Here is an 18937-nt window from a genome sequence, read left to right on the forward strand (position 1 = left end):
TATGCTATGGCACAAAATCTCATCCTCCACTATGTATGGTTGTTGTTGCTTTCTTAATTGAATTGTTTTTGGCATACTACAGTTCTTTCTGAATAACATTGGGGATTGTCTACACTACTTAAAGTAGAAGTACTGGAGGAGATGTACAGGAACAGACAAATCAAAGGAAATTGACAAGATTTTGCTCCAGTGCAAACTATTATGAGATATGAAAAGCTAAAGACTGAGCAGCCAATTGGAGCAATTAAGTGACTACTTATAATTGAATTACCACGTTTCATTGTGCCTGTTAAGGGCTTGTGTGTGTGTGTGTGTGTGTGTGTGTGTGTGTGTGTGTGTGTGTGTGTGTGAGAAACATAAATATATAGTAAGCTCCTGGTGTTCACTGCTGGATTACATCTATTCACTAAGACTTAGTGAACAGATGTCATCCAACAGTTAGTGACTAAGTAATTACATATAGTGAAAGTCAGTAGAATTCCTTCTGTAGGCCAAGTAGTCCAGGACTGTGTTTCTGTTTGTCAGACATTCCTTAGACAACAAGCCCATGTCCTGCTCATTTACGCCAGAGCAAATAAGATGAGTAGATGAGCAAAGGTGAATTTCTTCACTTATGTGACAGAATTGTCATTCTCCAAGATCTGAATTAACTAAATGTATGTACATCGAACAAAGCAGAGGTACATATAAGAATGGAAAGCTAGAACACATCATTAAAAGAAAAGCATGTGAAGTAAAATGATTAAAGAGATGGAAAAGGCTAGTTTGTTCTGCTGGCTGATCCTGGTGGTTGTGTGGTCTCGTGTCCTGTGCTCTGAGGTATACTTGGTAGAAAGTGAGAACACCATATTTGTGAGGTGAGTTTCTCGGCAGATAAGAGACGTTGCTGGCGGAGAGGATCCCGTGGAAGGTGCTGTAAACGGAGACCCACAGGGCTTTGGGGGGGATTGGCTCAGCACAAGAAACATGACCCAAGCCTGGAAAAGCCTTTCAAATAAATTAAGAATGGTAACACTGGTAAACTAGGATTAAAAAAAAAAGAAGAAAAAAAAAAAGAAAGGAAGGAAAAATAGGAACTGGTAACTGTGGACTGATTCTTATTGTATTTATCTTTTTGCACTGGAGTAAAATTTTGGAAAACTGTGACAGTTATTGTTTTGATCTGAATTGGCAGACTAAACTTTTATTCATACTTCTTTTTTTTTTTTAAAGGGAACACTACTTGATTTACAGATCATTCTTGTGCATTTGGGCATCGCAATCACTCATAAAAATAATCAAACCTTTTTCAGAGGAAAAGACTGAGAACCAGGAATCCAATCTGTGACACCATTCCGATCAACAATGCTTTTTTGTTGACAGTAAATTGGGACCAGCACTTTAGACGTTATCATTAAGCTGTAGTTTTTTAATGGAAAACATAAGTTTGGTCTCTGAAAAAAATTCTTCTTTGGGTTTTGATCTGGTTTCCGATTCTTCCAAGCACATTTGTTGTCATCACAGATTAGCTTGTGAACATGGCAGAATGCTTACTAATGCCGATTGAACTGACCAAGGGCGTAGCTAAAGAATATACCAAATCTGAATGCTGAAATTTAGTGCTATTTCCCTTAGATAATAAATTGCAAACATCTTTAATTGATAGTGTTGTTTTTTCCATCTGGTGTGTAGCTAGTGTTATTTTGGAATGGGGCGTATTGCATGGTTGTGACCTTGTCCTCAAGGGCTTTTAGAGGAGGGTGGCATGGTCTAGGTCTATGTTGTCCATGCTGGCCAAAATAGCTTTCTGGTCCTCCCGGGGTGGGCGGCGGTAAAGCAGAGCAGAAAAGCGAGTATATGGGTCATGGAGGATGGGCCGTTTCTTCTTCTTGCGGAGGTAGAGAGCTTCTTCGGGCTGGAGTACCTGAGAGGTGTAGGCCTGCTGGGTCTGAGAGGTGAAGACACCTGGTGGAGGGGAAATGAAAGGCAGGTGATTGGCACCAGAACTTACAGTGGTATTTTACAGGCAATTCTGCTCACCACTAATTATACCATGTTATGTGAAACCATGAGCATGCTCCACATCAATATCTATTGCAACTAAAAATGCAATTGATACAGCAATTCCCTGAAGTAAAACTGTCACTTTTAGATGAGGCCACAGAAAGAGTTTGAACAAGTTTCTTGAACAAAATGTGTCTCATGTATCTAGATGTTCAGTTTGTGTGTCAGCAGTTATTTTTGTAATAGGAAAATATACTTTTGGGAAACCTACTTATTTGCTGTCTTGCAGAAAGGTAGATGAGAAGACTCAACTCTCATGTTTGTACACTAAATATAGTATGGATGTGTAGCCAGTTTAGTTTAGCTTAGCTTAGCATAAAGACTGGGAGCTGAGGGAAACAGCTAGCCTGGCTCTGTCTAAAGATAACAAAATCCACAGCACTCCTAAAAGTTTCTATTGTATATATTAAATTTTGACAATAACACAACAGTAAACAACTATTTGCCATGTAAAGATATAGTGGAGTAATGGTGTCCTGAACAGAGAATGAAGTCACACACCCTGTGTGTGTGTTCCTATTGGCTGTTCTACTAATGCAGATTGACGTGAATGTATTGACTTATATCAGGTGAGGAAGGGAAGCTAAAAAAGGTGGAATCCAGACAGGTTTTGCAATTGTATGGAACGATGTGGCATTTCACCATTCTCTTCCAGTCACAAAGGGTTTGGATGGGTTTACAGCCCATTCCTGGATGATGTCACTTTTTCCTCCAATAGAGGAATTCTTGTCCTTATGGAGGAGGACGGTTTATGATGTCCTTTTGGACAAATGGACGAATGCTGGACGTGTGGACTTATCTGTAGAACATTGCCAGGGATGGATCAATCATCACCAAATTATTTCCCAGGTGTATTGCAAGAGAGGACATGAGGTGTGATGTGGATGAGAACTTGTGGCCAAATGCAGAAGACAGGCATGACTAGTAAAGTTGTATCTATATGCTATCCCTGTATATCTATGTAGCTATCCGTTATGTATGGTGAAAATGAGTACACATATTCATACATTCTCAACCATTCGGTATAGGACGTTTGGTTCAGGATTTTTGTTTATTTCTGCAACTGGCACAGAACTCGGAACACAAATTCAAATTCTATTAACAGTTAGCCATTTTAGTCAAACTGATATACTGTAGCTGCCACCCGAATGGCAAGCAGAGCTGAGAGACTAGAGCTGAGGGCTCTTCCCGTGACATTTAGATCCAGTTTAGCGGAGTGAGACAAAAACAGACTGCAAGCCAAATCCTTCTCACTGCAGATCTGGACTGTGCCAAAGTAATAACTAATGCTATAGGAGCAGAGAGTCATAGAGAAAACAGGATTTAAGCATACATATGGTCAAAGTGTTTCAGCCCACCTATAATTTGCCTTCATGTGTGCCTCTTAGTCAGTCCGTGGTATCTGCCTTGTATAAATGAGCACAAGCTGCAGCTGATCAGGAATTATCAACACGTCAGAGTCTTGCGATTGAGCATTACGAAGTTTATGTTACTTATTTTTTCTTACTGACAACATGTTAGTATTTACTTAGTACCTTTAATTTTACAGTAATAATTGTGGTCAGTAACCCACTGCTAAATGTTTACATTATTCAAAATAAATGACATGTAATTTTGTAGATGTTTTTGGTTTCTCTGCTGAACAGAACTGTGACCCCAAAACAGAGGTATATACGGAACCATGAATTTTATGTAGCCTGGTACTGTTTGAAATATACTGCAACATTTGGAATTCTTTTTTTTTTTTTTTTTTTTTTTGACATATAATGTTCGGTAGCATAGTCCATGCAATAAAGAACTGACATTATTCTTGATGATTTTTGTGCATGCCAAATCACTAAATACATAATTAAATCAAAAAGACTGTTGCGTTGAGCAGCATGATGGTAAAGAGAACTGTTGGAACAGTTTTGAATAAATGAACTCTGAGAAGAAAATGTGAGAGAAATGTGAGTTAGTCATGGTAAAAAACATACACTGCTTTGCCAAGTCAAATCATTATTAACTTTGCTGCTTAGTGTTTCAAAGGCTTGTTATTTATTGTATTGTCTTGTGATAATTTAGGTAAAAAAATAGAATAAAATAAAACAACATACATTTTAATGTGGTGACTTGGAACTTTTGGGTGATAAAAGGTAGTGCACACATTGTTATAACTGTACCTAAAAGCAATATTACATATGCTTGTTGAATTAAAAGGGCAAATTCATGTGGCAGTTTTGACAAGCAAAAAAATGCATTTTAGCTGTGGTCATTTTGATATGTCAAGTCTTTAATAATATCACTGTGTAGGAACAGGGTTCATACCTGTTTTCTTTCTGGTCTTGGAGTTATTGTTGTTCATCGTTATCTTCTTGGCCTTTTTAATACGTTGGTATCTCAGTGCATCAATCCTCTCAGACCCCGAAAGGGCACTCTGCGCACCTCGACGTTTTCTGGATAAAGAACAGAGAGAGGGGAAAACGGGTAACTCCAGGCCAAACATAGTCAGTGGACTGTGTTTCTGCACTACGGAGCGCAACAAAACCAGAAACCCACACGGTTTCAAAACAGCACTGCTCGTGCTAAGCAAGAGGCGCAGCACATTGCCTAAGGATCAATGTGAGACACCTACAGAGCTGTGCTCTGAAATCCAGCAGAGGCTTTTTCTCAAAGGTTTGAAGAACAAAGTGATTCATTCTGCTATTACAATACCTTGTACATCATCTAGATTGACAACTAACAAATATTTTGAGGTTTATGATGATTATGTTTTCCAAAATTAGTTCATAAATCCAGATGGTATTTTCAATTGTGCAGATAAAAGATATTTTGCTCAAATTGATCCAAACAATCTTTATCCAAATAAAAGCAAAGAGTTACACAATCCCTGAAACAATCTATTTACCTCAGGATGTAGATTAGAACAGTCAGTAAGGTTTTTGAGAGGATACAACATTTAAAAAGGCTGGCACTGTTGGTTTCAGAGGAAAATTCTCCAAAAACGAAGACTATTTTGCACAAAATGTAAGCAAGACTTTTCAATTGATATGTTTGCAGATTGGATGATTCTTTAGAAAATGTATCTATTCCACTCTGAAAATAACAGGTGCAAATGTTTCCTTGCTGTGGAGTGTATATTTCTCAGCTGCTCATGGTGGCATCTACAGTCCTCCCTCCCATTCATAGAGGCACTTATGATTTGGCAGCCCACAGATTTCTGCCACAAACACACACTTGGTTCTCTCAAGGCACAGAAAACAATTAGCATTATAGAGAGGCCATCTTCCCACCGTGGCTGCAGAGAGAAACCGATGGTCGTTAGTATAGGGGGAGAATCACAGCTGAGCAACAAAGCATCATCAATATGTATTCATAGACATGGATACTGTCTACAATGGGCTTCACCATGCTGACAGGGGGAGAGATGGCGGGAGGGGAAAATGACTACTTGGGAACAGTCACATAATGAAAAATAAGCCAAAGAAAAGCGAAGCACTAGGACAACAAATGTAACAAGAATTTACCCATATAATTGTTTCTTTTTTTGAAACGGAGGAGCAATATTTAGCGATGGCATGCATGGCAGTTTGCACATGGAACACGACTTTAAAGGGGAATACATTCAAAAGCACTTCATTGGGCAGTTCACTCAAACATTGGGGTCCTCAAGCCCCCTGTGTGTCCCCCCTCTGCAAGCCCTTGGTGAAATATTTGTTCCTTAGGATAAAAAGAAGTGCATAAGTTGTTTTGGCAGGACACTTGTTTCACATGGTACTGAGAACTGTTCTGCAGTCCAAACTTACAAGTGCAATTGTATATTACAGTAGATGGGTTGATTCATGCTCTACACAGATGCTTTATACAGGGGATTAAGGCCATGTGTCCACCAGGAATCTGCATAGAGTTATTTTGGCAAAAGAGAAGCTTGCAGTAAGTGTTGGTCATCCTATTGCTCTGTTGCTGGTTGCTGCTAAGACTGGTGCAATTCTGAAAGGCTGTAATATTTTTTAACTTCTTGAAACTAGCGGTGCTGAGACCTTTACACATGCTAGGCTTTCATCACTACAGGAAACATGCAACAGCATTTCTACTTACTTGTTAATGCAAAAAAAAAAGAGCTGTGAATGATGGCTCCCAGTGGACACACAGCTTAATGTGACGTCATAACGCCAATCTTACAAAATATTTCTTGGAGATTGGGGTCCAAAATATTTTCAATTGGTGTCATACAAGCATCTGTAAAATATAAATAGCAGAATGTGTCACGCTTGAGGAGAATGCTACAAAGCTTTTAGAATATGATCATCGGAAAATAAAGAAACCTTTCATAAATACACAGTACGACACACTTTGCAATAATCTATATACGACAGAAAGACACAAGACACCAAAATAAATTGGTGGTCATACCCGCTGAGAACAGTACATTTGCTTCATGTAATAAAAAATAGCATTATCTGGATGTAACTCCAGTTCAATGACTGTATGTGGCCATCTAATGGACTTCACTATCGGTTATTTTTTTAAATAAAGAAAGCAATGAGTAGCACAACACCCTTTGTTATAAGCATTGTCCTTTGCTGATCTGATGAGGCTGGTCCTTCAAACCCCTACTAGGTCCATCTTCAGACTGGCACAGATGAGGCCAGGATTATCTAGAGCAGCTGTATGTCAGTTTAACATCTTGCTGGATGTTAGGTACAAATGGTGAGTTGTAAGAATGGCATGTTGATGACTGCTTCCCACTCATGCTCCTTGAGCATCAAATGGCTCCCCCAAAGATGCCTGTGTCTGACCTACTGTACATAGTGCACATGGTTCTCTCACAGTTAATAGCAAAGACATGGTGTGACATCCTGAGAAAGGTGGCCATCTTAGTGTGGGCCTCATCATAATGCTTGACAATCTCCTCTGCAGTTTGGCCTTGTAGTGGGTGAGACAAGCAAATGAGCCTTCCAAGATTGCTAGGCTAGAGCTGCTCCCTGACCACTATTAGCATATCAGAAATTGGACAGGAACAAGCAGTAATTGATTCTTTCCTGAGGAAGATGGCTGAATGGGAGAGATGGCTTCCCACTGGGCCAAAGGGAAGAAGGAAGCAGGCACATACTGACTGTATTCCCGGCATGTGCAATCCCTTTGTTTGATTGCTGGGTCTTGACCACGTATTTGGTTGCAAAAGCCATTGCCAAGAGCGAGGCACTTTGCAGTACATTCTGTTGTTTCTTGGCAAATGACAAATGAGCAAGTGGGGACATATTAACCAAGCCTTACTACCTGGCATGTGGCTTTAAGAGAAGCTGGTGGTAAAGTCATCCACTTGCATTTTGATTATACTTCACAGAATATTTTGTTTGCTGTTTCACAGGATACTACAACGGATAACACGTCAAGCATAAAAACCTCTGTTTATGATTGTAGCTATAGGCCATCTGCGGAGACCCATACCATGGTGTCACACACAAGCATAAACAAAGCTTTAGTTAACTGCAGCTGCAAGGAGTGCAGTGGGTGTATTGAGTCAACATGGGGGTGGAGCAAAAGGAAGGCTTATCCATGATGATAACTCAACCCTATCTAAATGGATGACAAGTGCATTGATCTGTCTCAAGGTCCTGAGGCAGAGGCACACTTGGGTAAATCAGAAGTGAAGTAGAGAGCTGAGCTTGTGCGAAATACTGTCAACCTAATGTACAATGTCAAAACTTTATCAAATTTTAGGAGACATTTTTAAGGGCTTGCTTCATTTAATTTTTGGCCATGGCATATGGGACATAACTTAAGTGTAGTTTTACAGTCATGGACGAAAGCATTGGCACCCCTCTGGAAGTGTTGGTTTTCTAGCAATAGTCACACACTTTTGGAGGTTTTCTGATAAAATAACCTATGGATTAATAACCTATATTTCTAAGGAAGGCATGATGTTTTCTCCTTGGATTTCCAAATATTTCAATAAATCAATCTTCTCCCTCGCCTTTTACTGATTTACAGCACCAGAGGAAGCAAAATAGCCCTAGAGCATCACCGGGCCACAGCCATGCTTCACTTTAAGCACGATGCACCTCTCAGGGTATTCTTCATTCTTCATCCTCCAGACATAACCACTGGTCAGGAGGCCCAAAAAGTTCTAGTTTTGTTCTGTTGCTCTATAGAATTAACTGCCAAACCCATTGTCACTGATTTATATGGTTTTGGTTCAGTATTCTGTTCTGTTCATGCCTATGAAACAGCAGTATGTATGGATGAGGAAAAATGAAGCATTCACTGAAAAGTGCACCCTGTCTAAACTGAAGCATGGCAATAACTAGGTGATACTATAGGGCTATTTTGCTTCCTCTGGCACTGAAAATCAGCTGCATGTAAAGGGGAAGGTAGATTCATTTAAATATTTGGAAATCCTTGGAAAAAACATCATGTCTTCCATAGAAATCAATTGAACTGTAATGTTAGTCAACTGGAGCCTACTGTCCTTTAGAAATGGACTGATATTTGTCAGTAATGTTACCAGAGCTGAAGTCTGACTACCCATAACCTTAACACGAGATTCTAACAATGAGAAATGTGCTTTTATCAGTACAAAAGACACTTGTTGTGAAGGGGTGCCAATACTTTTGACCATGCAGTTTTCATTTCCCGCATTTCATCCAGCATTTTGGTGGTATTTTGTGTTGAATTTGGGGAAACCAATTGTTGTTTTAGTTGTGTTAAGTTATTGAAATGATCCTGGTTTGGTTATTTTATCAGAAAACCTCCAAAAGTGTGCGACTTTTGCTAGAAAACCAACACTTCCAGAGGGGTGCCAATACTTTCGTCCATGACTGTATCTCTCCACGATACGTGTTTGTGTGTAGAAACATGTATGAAGCTTAGAACTGTTCAGTGACAGAATAGTCCAGTTTGGCCATGTACAGATGTGAACTTTGGCTTTTGAACCACATCATTGTATTACATATCAACTGGTGACCTTTGCCAAAATAATTTTCAGAGTAATGAATGAAATAATCAATAAATGCTTGACTGAATATTTAAATTGGTTTGAGGCTGATAAGATTACTACTGCCTTACTTAAGAGTGAACCTGAAGTAGATTTATATGTGATGAGGTACTGTAATTGTTCTGGTACTGTTAACATACTAAAAATTTGCATGAAAATGTGGTCAGTTAGCAAACCACTCAAGCATGAAATCATGTCGGTGATACATCTCTGACCTAATCTATTACTTTAGCTAACAGACGCAATATGCATCAGTCAGAATGCATAATGTACTGAAGACTGCAGAACTTAAAATGCATAGCTACTTTGAGAAAAAGGAAAAAGGAAAGAACTGAAATTAACTACACATGTTGACTGAAGGAAGGAACAAATCAAAACAAAGACTCAAAGTCTTGTATTCCCCTTTAAAGGACGAGGTGATCAAAAAAGTCCCACCTGCTAACCCCCCCCTTTCAGACATGGATCCAACCCTTACCTATTGCGGTGTAGAGGACCTGGTCACAACAACGCTGCCCAGATAGCTGAGATCAATCAAAAACAAAGCAGGTAAGACTCCAGGAGCCATCAAGAACCACCATACTGCCCCTAATTCATAATGATGGAGACATTGCAGTACATGAGAAGCGGACAGGCCCTGTGACACACTTTGCCCAACAACCTCTCCTTGGTAGCCAGACCTGGGAGTGTCCTGGGGGCAATTAAAGGGGTTGGGCAGAGGAGGGTTGCAGAAAGGTAAAGGGAAGTAGGGTGGGAGAAAATCTGAGAGTTTGGAAGTTAAGGGAGAATTGGTCATGCAGTCAGGTTACTAAGGCCGAGGATGGGCCGCAGGGCCTGCCAAGATGAACTCTTCTTAAAGCATCCCTCCGCATGATTAAGGCATCTTCAAAGGCTTGGAGCTAGACATAACAATGGGTGTTTGTTTTTTCTGGGGAATCAATTTGATGAATATTATGGGATTCCTCCTGTTAGGTGAAAGCAGGGTAACGCATGATACAGATGGAAAAACAGGGATCCTGTGGTGATGTCAGCAATTTCCCAGGCTTTTAGGGGCTTGTGCCAAACTATTTACACAGTGCACTGGCAATAATATTTTTCATCTGGATGGACTGTAGCCCCAAAAGGTCTGAAATGTAATCTGTGAAGCAAATGCATTTTCTTATCAATTTAATAAATAATCTGTTTCACAATTTATCTTTATTATTTTTTTTTTTTTTCACTGGAAAATGAAATGTATTCATCAAGGTGATAACTTTTGGAACAGTGCTTCACAGATTTAATGATACCTCTAACTTGATGCCTGACATGAAAAGCAGCATTGACCAAACTGACTAAACTGAAAACTTCTCATCAATGAGCTCATCAACCATACAGTTTTCATTATTATTTTTCACATAGGACTGTTAACGGTTGAAAAAAAGCATAAACTATACTATAAAACTAATTTGCCACAGAGATGATTTTAAAAACTGATGGATATTGACAGCACTTCAGTAACCAAAATGTCAGAGCAACTTCACACATTAAAGCATTATGGGTTGTGGCAGATGACTTTAATGGTATCCCTCTCTGCATGCCTAATGCACCTACCCTGAAGCTGACAACTGGGGTGGAGAGGGCTCAGATGGAAGGATCTCCTCCTCAGTCCTCCTCTGAGATGGTATCTGCCCAAATATGTTGCTGCTTTCCATGGGGGGTGATGGGGAGTGGGAAGCTGGGTAGCTGGTTGCAGAGGTTGCGAAGGCCATGTGGGAACGGTAGCTGGGACTTGCTCTCCTGCTACCCGGGCCTTGGGCAGGTGAGGAGGAAGGGGAAGATCTCCTTGAGAAGCTGGCTGTGGAAGGAGGGAGGAGGGTAATCTCAGACATCTCTCGGGGTATGGGGGGTTGGGTAATGCTGGGACGTGGCCGGGGACGTACTACAATCTCTGGGGAGCCATCATGGGAACTAAGGGGGCTTTGCGTGAGGGGTGAGAGTCGAGAGGGCTGGAGAACCACCTGATGCCTGCCAGAATCCATCCTGCGAGCCTGTCTGGGGCTGAAACGAGGGGTGGTTTCAAACCATCGTGTGTCCAGGCTACTGAATGTGCTGGGGACAATATGGGCCATTGGATCGGTGAAAGGCAAAACCGGCACACCCATACCGTGGCTTGTGTGTCTTAGCTGCCCTAAATGTGCCTCTTGCATAGGTAAATGCTTGGCTGGGGAGCCATGAGGCTTGGTCTTGCTAGGAGACTTGCTTGAGTGGCTCTTTGGGGCTTCCAGTGGCAAGACAGCTGGGTAAGTGGGCATTGGAAGGGAGGAGGGCTGGAAAGCACTCAGGGGAAGAACATGAGGTGGAGGAGGATAGGGAGAGTCATGGCGGAGATGCAAAGGGTGATGTGGTGGAAAAATGAATTGGGGCCCCTCCAGACTTGCAAAGGTGAAATCCAGTCCCTGCCAAATCTCCGGTGACCGAGAGGAAGAGGTGAGTGTCAGAGGAAGTGGGAAACCAGAGACAGCATATTGTGGGAAATCACCATCCCCCATTTCTTCAGGAATCATGTGGTGACCAAAAGGACCTTCAGCAAGGTATGGAGGGGAGGACATGACAGAGCTGAGTGGGCTGGTATCAGGCATGTAGAAAGGAGGTGGGGGATCATGATCCCCAGGAGGGCCTAGATAGCCATAAAATGCTCTGTGATGGAGAGAGCCTCGGATTTGCCCTGTGGCCTGGAGCCGACTGCTCTCCATGATGGTCATACCTTCAAATGGTCGCTGGAAACGAGGACTGTAGGCTGGAGGTTGCAGGTAGGATTCCTGACTGGAAATGGGGGAAATCTGGTGAGGCCGAAGGGGGGCCATAACTGGTGGCAGAGGCCTGGGATCATCATTCTCTTCATCTGATTGCCGGAATTCAGGATAGAGGTCTGATTCTTCCACAAAGGGGAAGCCCTCAATTCGCCGGGGCTTAATAGACATTTCTGCATCAGTGGGATCTATGACAAAGCGTCCATCTGGGCCTCGGCTGATGAGTTCAATGGGTGTCGTTGCTTCGGCTTCTTGCTTGGAGATGCTGTACTTCTTGCTTGTTATTGCTCTTTTGGTCTTCATATATAAAGACAATTCCTCCTTCTTCCCTGGACTTGGTGGTGGTTTCTTCCCACGCTGGTCATGACTATCTTCAGATGATTCTGACGGAGATGCCTTTGAACGAATGCTCTCTGGGCTCACCTTTCCTGAAGATGACCTACAGAAAAGAATAAATAATATTTATTTGAAAATATATTAAAAATACAGTAGCCAGCTGATGGTGCTGAAGACAAATCCAGCTACAATAAAACAAACATGACAAAACACCTCACACATGGAGGTAAGTAATGAAAGGGCAGCTGTAAAAAATTACATCAATGACAACTACACTCCATTTACAGGATAAGGACTTCTATTTCAAAACACCTGTTTATCATGAGCCATTTGTGAACAAAAGTATATGTGTATTGCTACTGCACCATCTTTTCCTTCAATCTATCGGTCTTTTGCATATTTCTGGGAAAACTAAGCATGGGAAAAGGACACATCATGTGCTTTTGTGCCCCACTGTTATGCCGCCAACATATACTTCACTTGAAAAAGTGAGGGTAGGGGAGTGTAGATGCAGAGGTCTGATGACACAAGACAACTGTGCTTTTGTAATGTTTTTGTAAAGGTGCACATAAGGAGGGGATATCACACTCTAAATAGACCAGTGTGAGTCTCTAACATAGACTATATTAATTTCATGCACAATTCCAATACAACAAAGTGAGGAAAACTGACAACAACAAACTGGCGTGTGGTTACCCACACATGGCCTTTCACCCTTGCTGCATCTGAGGTGTTAAGTATTTGGACAGTGATACATTTTCAACTGCTCAATTGTTCTGGCACATTTGATTTAAAACTAAATAACTACAACAAAGAACTGAAAGTGATGGAAAACTTGGCCTCACATCGTAAGTATTTCTCTTAAAAAATTAAATCTTCATGATTAAAAAGTAACAATGTTAAAAAAAAATTGGGTATTATTTATTGAGAGTTTAACACTAAAAAAATGCTTCATCAGGACTGTGTGGGAGTGGTGTAGTTTGATTAGACTGATTGACACTGAACAATCAACAATCAATTGATCTTTACTGATGCTGCTGTATTCTGGAATTTCCCCTCACGGGACAAATAAAGGAATATTGAATTGAATTGAATCAACACACAAACTGTCATCAGATTCTGATTCAAAAGTTGCTTAAAACATTTGACATCACATTTTCCCAAGTGAGCCCAACTTTTTCAAAGCAGTGAGAAAAAAGAAATAAGATATGATATTCTCCAAAATATATAACCAAAACTTAGCAGAAAATATTGTGTTCATGTGGGAGAAAATAGGCTTTTGTGGCCTTTACAGGTTTCACATTTATATTGATTGTACATTGTAGGACTTGCAGCCCTTTAATACATAGTTCCCTAAACCTTTTGACAACATAACACAAAACAGGGGTACATATGGATACAAACACCCTCAAGTTAAAGTTGAAAGTCAGCAATACTGTGTTTTTCTTTCAACAATGTCTATAAAAATAGACATGTGTTTCTCTGCGTGGCAGACACATTTCAGTAGATATCTAAAAATGTGTAACCCTTACTGAGTATAAAAAGTTACACTCAGAGCTAGTTACATGGGGAAAAAGCCTCTTTTAATGCCATGAGCATTACTTTGCCATGAATATGTTGGGATGTAGGAAGTATATGTAGGAGAGGCTTTGATCCAAGGCACGTACAAACTAATGATAATAGTCGTCAATCAGAGCTTGGAGCGATACAGACTGCCAAAATCTGTCAAAACCAGGTCAAAGGTCAGTCTAATCAGAAGCTAGTCAAGATGGCCCCACAGGGGAAACAGTTTTTTTCTGCAACCAGCTTTGGGGTTGAAAAGTTCAGGCAGTGACACATATTCATATCAGTTGTATGTGAGAAGATGACAAGTACCCAAAACACTTTAAAATGTATGATATATTAAATGATCTAGGAAATATGTTCCCCTTTAGCTAGATATTTTTGTTAATGACTATAAAACATGTTCTTACAGAAAGGAGGAAATGAAAACCATGATTTGATTTGAAGCCACAATTACTTTATTTACTGGAAAATGAAACATATAGCCAATCCTCAGTGGAATAACAAAGGCTTGTGCTCACAACTGCCATGCTAGAAATATTAGTAGAGTATACTCGAGTGTTTCTACGGCGACTGCCAATGAAAAACAGTGTTACATATGATATTCCAGGTTTGTTTCCAGGGTGCAATCCCTCCTCATATGGTTTCTATGAAAAATCACATCAGATTTATTGACAATATACATGGTATATAACAGAAGCACATACATCACAATGACTACACTTGTCTTGAAACATAATTGCTGCCTTTTCTGTGTCCACATAGAAGACTGCTCATGCAATATTATTATTTTTTTTTAATAAAACCATGCAAAATGTGCTTACGTTGTCTCCTATGATGATATTAGGACTACAACCAAAAGGAATAGTGGCCAAAATGATCAAATGCAGGTTCTATAAAATCAGAATTCTCCCTTCATGTGTTTAGTACATATTACAGTAAGAAATACTGCCGATGCTCTTCAAACTGGCTGTATCAAGGCAAGAAGAACATTTAGGCAACACAGCAAATACTGCCTCATTAAAGAGAACCTGCATGAAAATTCAGTGATCATTGCTGGTGCTGTAAAATTATAGCTCTTTCAAATGTATTCCTAGATCAACAATTAGATAAAATACTGAGTATGTTTTCATAAGCTTATGCATGCTGTCATGGTCAGTGGTTGGCACTGATGTTGTAATCTTTATGAGCTAAAAGTGCAGAATGACAGTTAAAACACTTGACTTCCATTTAACAAGGTAGATTGATAGGTGGAGTAAAGAAAAGATGACTCTGACCTCTTCTGGAAGAAGAAAGGAATAGCTGTGAAGTCTTTCAAAGCCGAAGTGTCAAAAAGAAAATGTTTCACATCACTTTGACATGCAACAGTGATGTAAAGGATGAGCAAGGACAGTCACAAACAGCTCAAATCACAGATATACTCACAACGCTTGAGTAGAGTGCTGTGCTGTGTGTGGATTATGTTAAAGGAATAATCCAGTGTTTTGAGAAATACACTTACTTGCTTTATTGAGGGAGTTCGATGAGAAGTTTGATACCACTCTTATATTTGGTAAACATAGGCTTGCAGCCAGCATCCAGTTAGCTTAGCATAAAGACTGGAAATGGAGCAAAACAGCTGGCCTAGCTCTGTCTAATGGCGACAAAATCAGCCTACCAGCACCACTAAACTTTCCAAAGGAACACATTATGTCTCGTTGGTTTAATCTATACAAAAACTGAAGTGTAATCACAACAATTCAACATTTTAGGGTTGCTAGTAGGCTGACTTTGCTACCAACTGTCTACCAGAAGCAAAAAAGTGCATTTCCCAAAACGTCAAACTGTTTCTTTGACAAATGCTATGGAGTACTGTGACTGAACACACACCTCAAGATTTCATTGTTCTGGAAAGAAGTCCCTCAAGTTTAAGATACACATATCAGCAAATCAGCTGTATACTGTATAGTTTGGACTTACACTTAAAATGGCAAGAATGTTTTTAATGCAGTGTGTGGTGCAATTTACCACAATAAAACATGAATCTTTGCTTTCATTTCGACATCTGCCTTGGACCTGATGTTTTAATTAATCGATCACTAACATACAGTTAATGGTCATTATACTGTATGGAGTTGAGTAACAGGATCTCAGAGGCTAACAGCCTGATAGTGAGGACCAGGGGACACTTTGCTTAGCTAAGCATTGAGAATAGAAGCAGGGGGAAACAGTTAGTTAGTAAGCCTTCCCTATGTATTTACATCGTCACCCACATGGCAATATGGATTAATGATTTTTTTAAAAAAAAACCTAATAACAGCTGAACTTGATTGGATTTTTTCACCATCTTCTTACGATGAAGCTCCTTCATCATTCATCAATGGAAGACCACGACCAGTTTTGTTGTTGCCTTGTGGGGACATTTGGCCAGTAGCATGCAGATAGGTCAGGAGTCTGAGGAGCTGGGGTTGAACCAAAGTGCAAAGGGGTGTATACAGTGTGCAAGAACAGGGGGACAATGGTTGGCACACTCATTGAGGACTGGAAGGTTGGGGCCTGTACCTGCTTGCGTCCAGCCCCTCCCAGTAGGGCTCAACGCTGGGAATGAGGCTAAGTGGACTCCTGTAGAAGTGGGGAGATCAGACAGTAAGAAGAGGGAAGAATATGTGGGTAAAGAGAAGCCTGTCAGTGTGAGGTATTTTGAAAAAAAACAACAGAAAATGGGAGAAAAATAGCTTGTTATTATTATTAAATGGATTGGAAAAGACAGATTTGGAAAGAAACATTTTTAAGTCGCAGAGAAAATCTGAGAGAAAGAAATGTCAGAGAAAAAGTTTGAAGACAAGAAAGGCTGTCATGGAGCAACAAGAAGGAGATAAAGGCAAGAAAGAGGAAAGAAATAAGAATAAAGATGTGACCACTGCCTCTGGGACAGTTATTTATTGGTATAAGACCCTGAGCACTAGTCAGCTCATGCAACTCAAATTCCTCTTGGTGCATCCCACTGGTCTTGTTTTTTGCCCCTCACATCTTTGTTCCTCCCACTTAATACACATGAAGGGAGAGGAGGGTCAAGGAAGGAGAAATCAAGGGAATGTATATTTTGTGAAATGACAAGTCTTTCCCACTCATGATGTCTGAGCCAACATCACTTCCTGATGACAAGTCTACAGTTGTGGCACCGCTCTGTGACATCTTGTTGCCACAGAGTTGTGAAGCATGCTGTCATACACTGAGGCTAGCTTCCACACATCCACAGCAAATCTGTATTTGAACTGTTCAAGTCAGTTAATCAAGTAAGTTAGTCTTTTTAAGGTTTAGTTAAAGCCTGTCTGTGTAGAAATTTGATTGTAACAATTTTTTAAATTATTCAGATTATATGTGTTTAGAAAAATTTGACAATCCAGATGAAAGTTGGTGTTGTTCATGTTTCTTTCAGCTTATTACTCACTGTGAGATCCACTGGGAGTCAGAAGCAGTGATTGCTGTCTTTGCAGACAGTTGTTCTTTTTTTAATGCTACCACTGCGAGTCCCTGAGGTCAGATTTTAAACATGGGTGCTTTAATTTATGGGAAAAGGTTTTGTTTTTTTTGTAGGGTATCACTGTCTTTTAACATACATTTAAAGGTTGGTAATACTCTATATTTTCAAACTGTCCATAACTAGTATGAAAATACTAAAACCAAGAATGAGTATGTGGGGCAGCACTACAATGTACTACAATAAATTGGCTCATTGATGTGTTTTTCATTAGTTTTGGACAAAAATTTAGCTTTATGGCACAGAAGAATAAGATATATCAGGCTTTAGATATTTAAACAATACTTGTTAGTAGGACACATTCATTGCTAGTTATGATGTTTCCACAAGATTTGCTGATTACAAGAAAATAAAGGATAGCTCCAGACTTATTTCTGACCCATACCCAATAATTTTAACTACTTCATGAATCAGAAAAAACAAAATACAGCAAATGATAGGAATTCGTAGTTTTGTCCACACCAGCAGTTCATAAAACTGCCCTTTTGGTGATAATTGCATTTCAAGACAGCATCCATTTTACAGTAATTAACAACCTGTGGAGAAGTGTATCATTCTATAAAGACTTCCACCTAGGTTGGTCATATATTTTCTTACTTAGACTTCGCTTCTCCAAGCAGAACAGACCTTTCGTGTGGCATTTTGACAAGTCCAATGCCAGTGTACCATCATGATAGATACCTTCTATGGCTTACTAAAGAAACCACTATTATTGGTTCCACCTGTGCTCTTCCTGCTATGACATGTCACAATGTCTGCTGTGAAAAGAATCTATTAAGGAACCTGAGATGTCCTTCGTAATGATGGATTAGTTTCATTTTGGGATCACACACACAATAAACAGATCTGCAGTCGTGCTGTTATTAAACTCACAGCATTTTCTCGTAAGATTTGACATATATAGTATATATTGCACCATTGGATTCAGCCCATCTCACTTCATTAAGTGTACCACCTCACTTGTATAAAAGCATGTCAAATGTTTTCTCCGTCATTAGTGTAAATCTAGCAATGACTGTGGTTATTGGAAATCCATTGTAAAGCTTTCAGAATGCACAGAACACTGAGACTATTTGGATATTTTGTCGATGTTGTCAATTTGCTGTAACCTCCTTATGTTTCACCTTATGTATGTTCTGAGTTGTGTTTTTAGTCTGATTATTTGGAAAACCTCTTACCATCTTGTGATTTAACCTTTAAATTACCCATTGAGCAGCACATCCTCACGCACAATGGGTTGCAACTGGCTTGAACATGTGCAGGCACTACTTTTCAATGTGGACTCTCATTGGCTATTGTAGGCTGTGGACATGGAAGATCCTAACTGGTCACGTGAAGTGTAAATAGAAATGTCAGAGTACAGCGGCATTTTGATACCAACTTACACATACATACTTGTTGGAGTTATAATGGGGAAAATGTGGAAAATTAATATGACTGCTGGCTAATCTGAAATGATAAAGCAGCTTTCAGAGTATATTTATATTATTTTCCAGTCAATATTTAACAGGATTGGATTGTCTGGACCTTTGCCAAAATAACAAGATGCATTTGTAAATGGACAGGGCTATCAATCAGTGGATATGAGACTTCATAGGTGAGTTGCCTCAATTTTGTAATCATTTGTTTGTTTTTTGTTGCCGTTGATTGTACCTGCTTTTGTGATTGCATCTTGAAGCAGTTTGCATCAGTCAAATCACAGCAATCTTAGCT

The 18937-nt window shown here is 39.9% G+C and overlaps 1 protein-coding gene across 4 annotated transcripts in view; it reads right to left on the reverse strand.

Moving 5' to 3' along the window:
• Positions 1-1357: 1357 nt before the first annotated feature.
• igsf9bb (immunoglobulin superfamily, member 9Bb) overlaps positions 1358-18937 on the reverse strand; it is a 129733-nt gene continuing 112153 nt past the window's right edge. For 3 of the 4 annotated variants that reach the window (XM_076750139.1, XM_076750140.1, XM_076750138.1), the window contains exons 18-20: positions 10607-12244; positions 4351-4478; positions 1595-1944 (exon numbers count right to left, since the gene is read on the reverse strand). In XM_076750139.1, coding sequence (XP_076606254.1) covers positions 1730-1944; positions 4351-4478; positions 10607-12244 — 1981 coding nt within the window. In that variant the 3' untranslated portion in view covers positions 1595-1729. Of the gene's footprint in view, positions 1945-4350; positions 4479-9494; positions 9541-10606; positions 12245-18937 lie in introns of all 4 variants that reach the window. The other variant, XR_013078228.1, reaches the window with a different exon arrangement.

Source organism: Chaetodon auriga, chromosome 15 (assembly GCF_051107435.1).
Source record: "Chaetodon auriga isolate fChaAug3 chromosome 15, fChaAug3.hap1, whole genome shotgun sequence".
NCBI classification, from domain to species: domain Eukaryota; kingdom Metazoa; phylum Chordata; class Actinopteri; order Chaetodontiformes; family Chaetodontidae; genus Chaetodon; species Chaetodon auriga.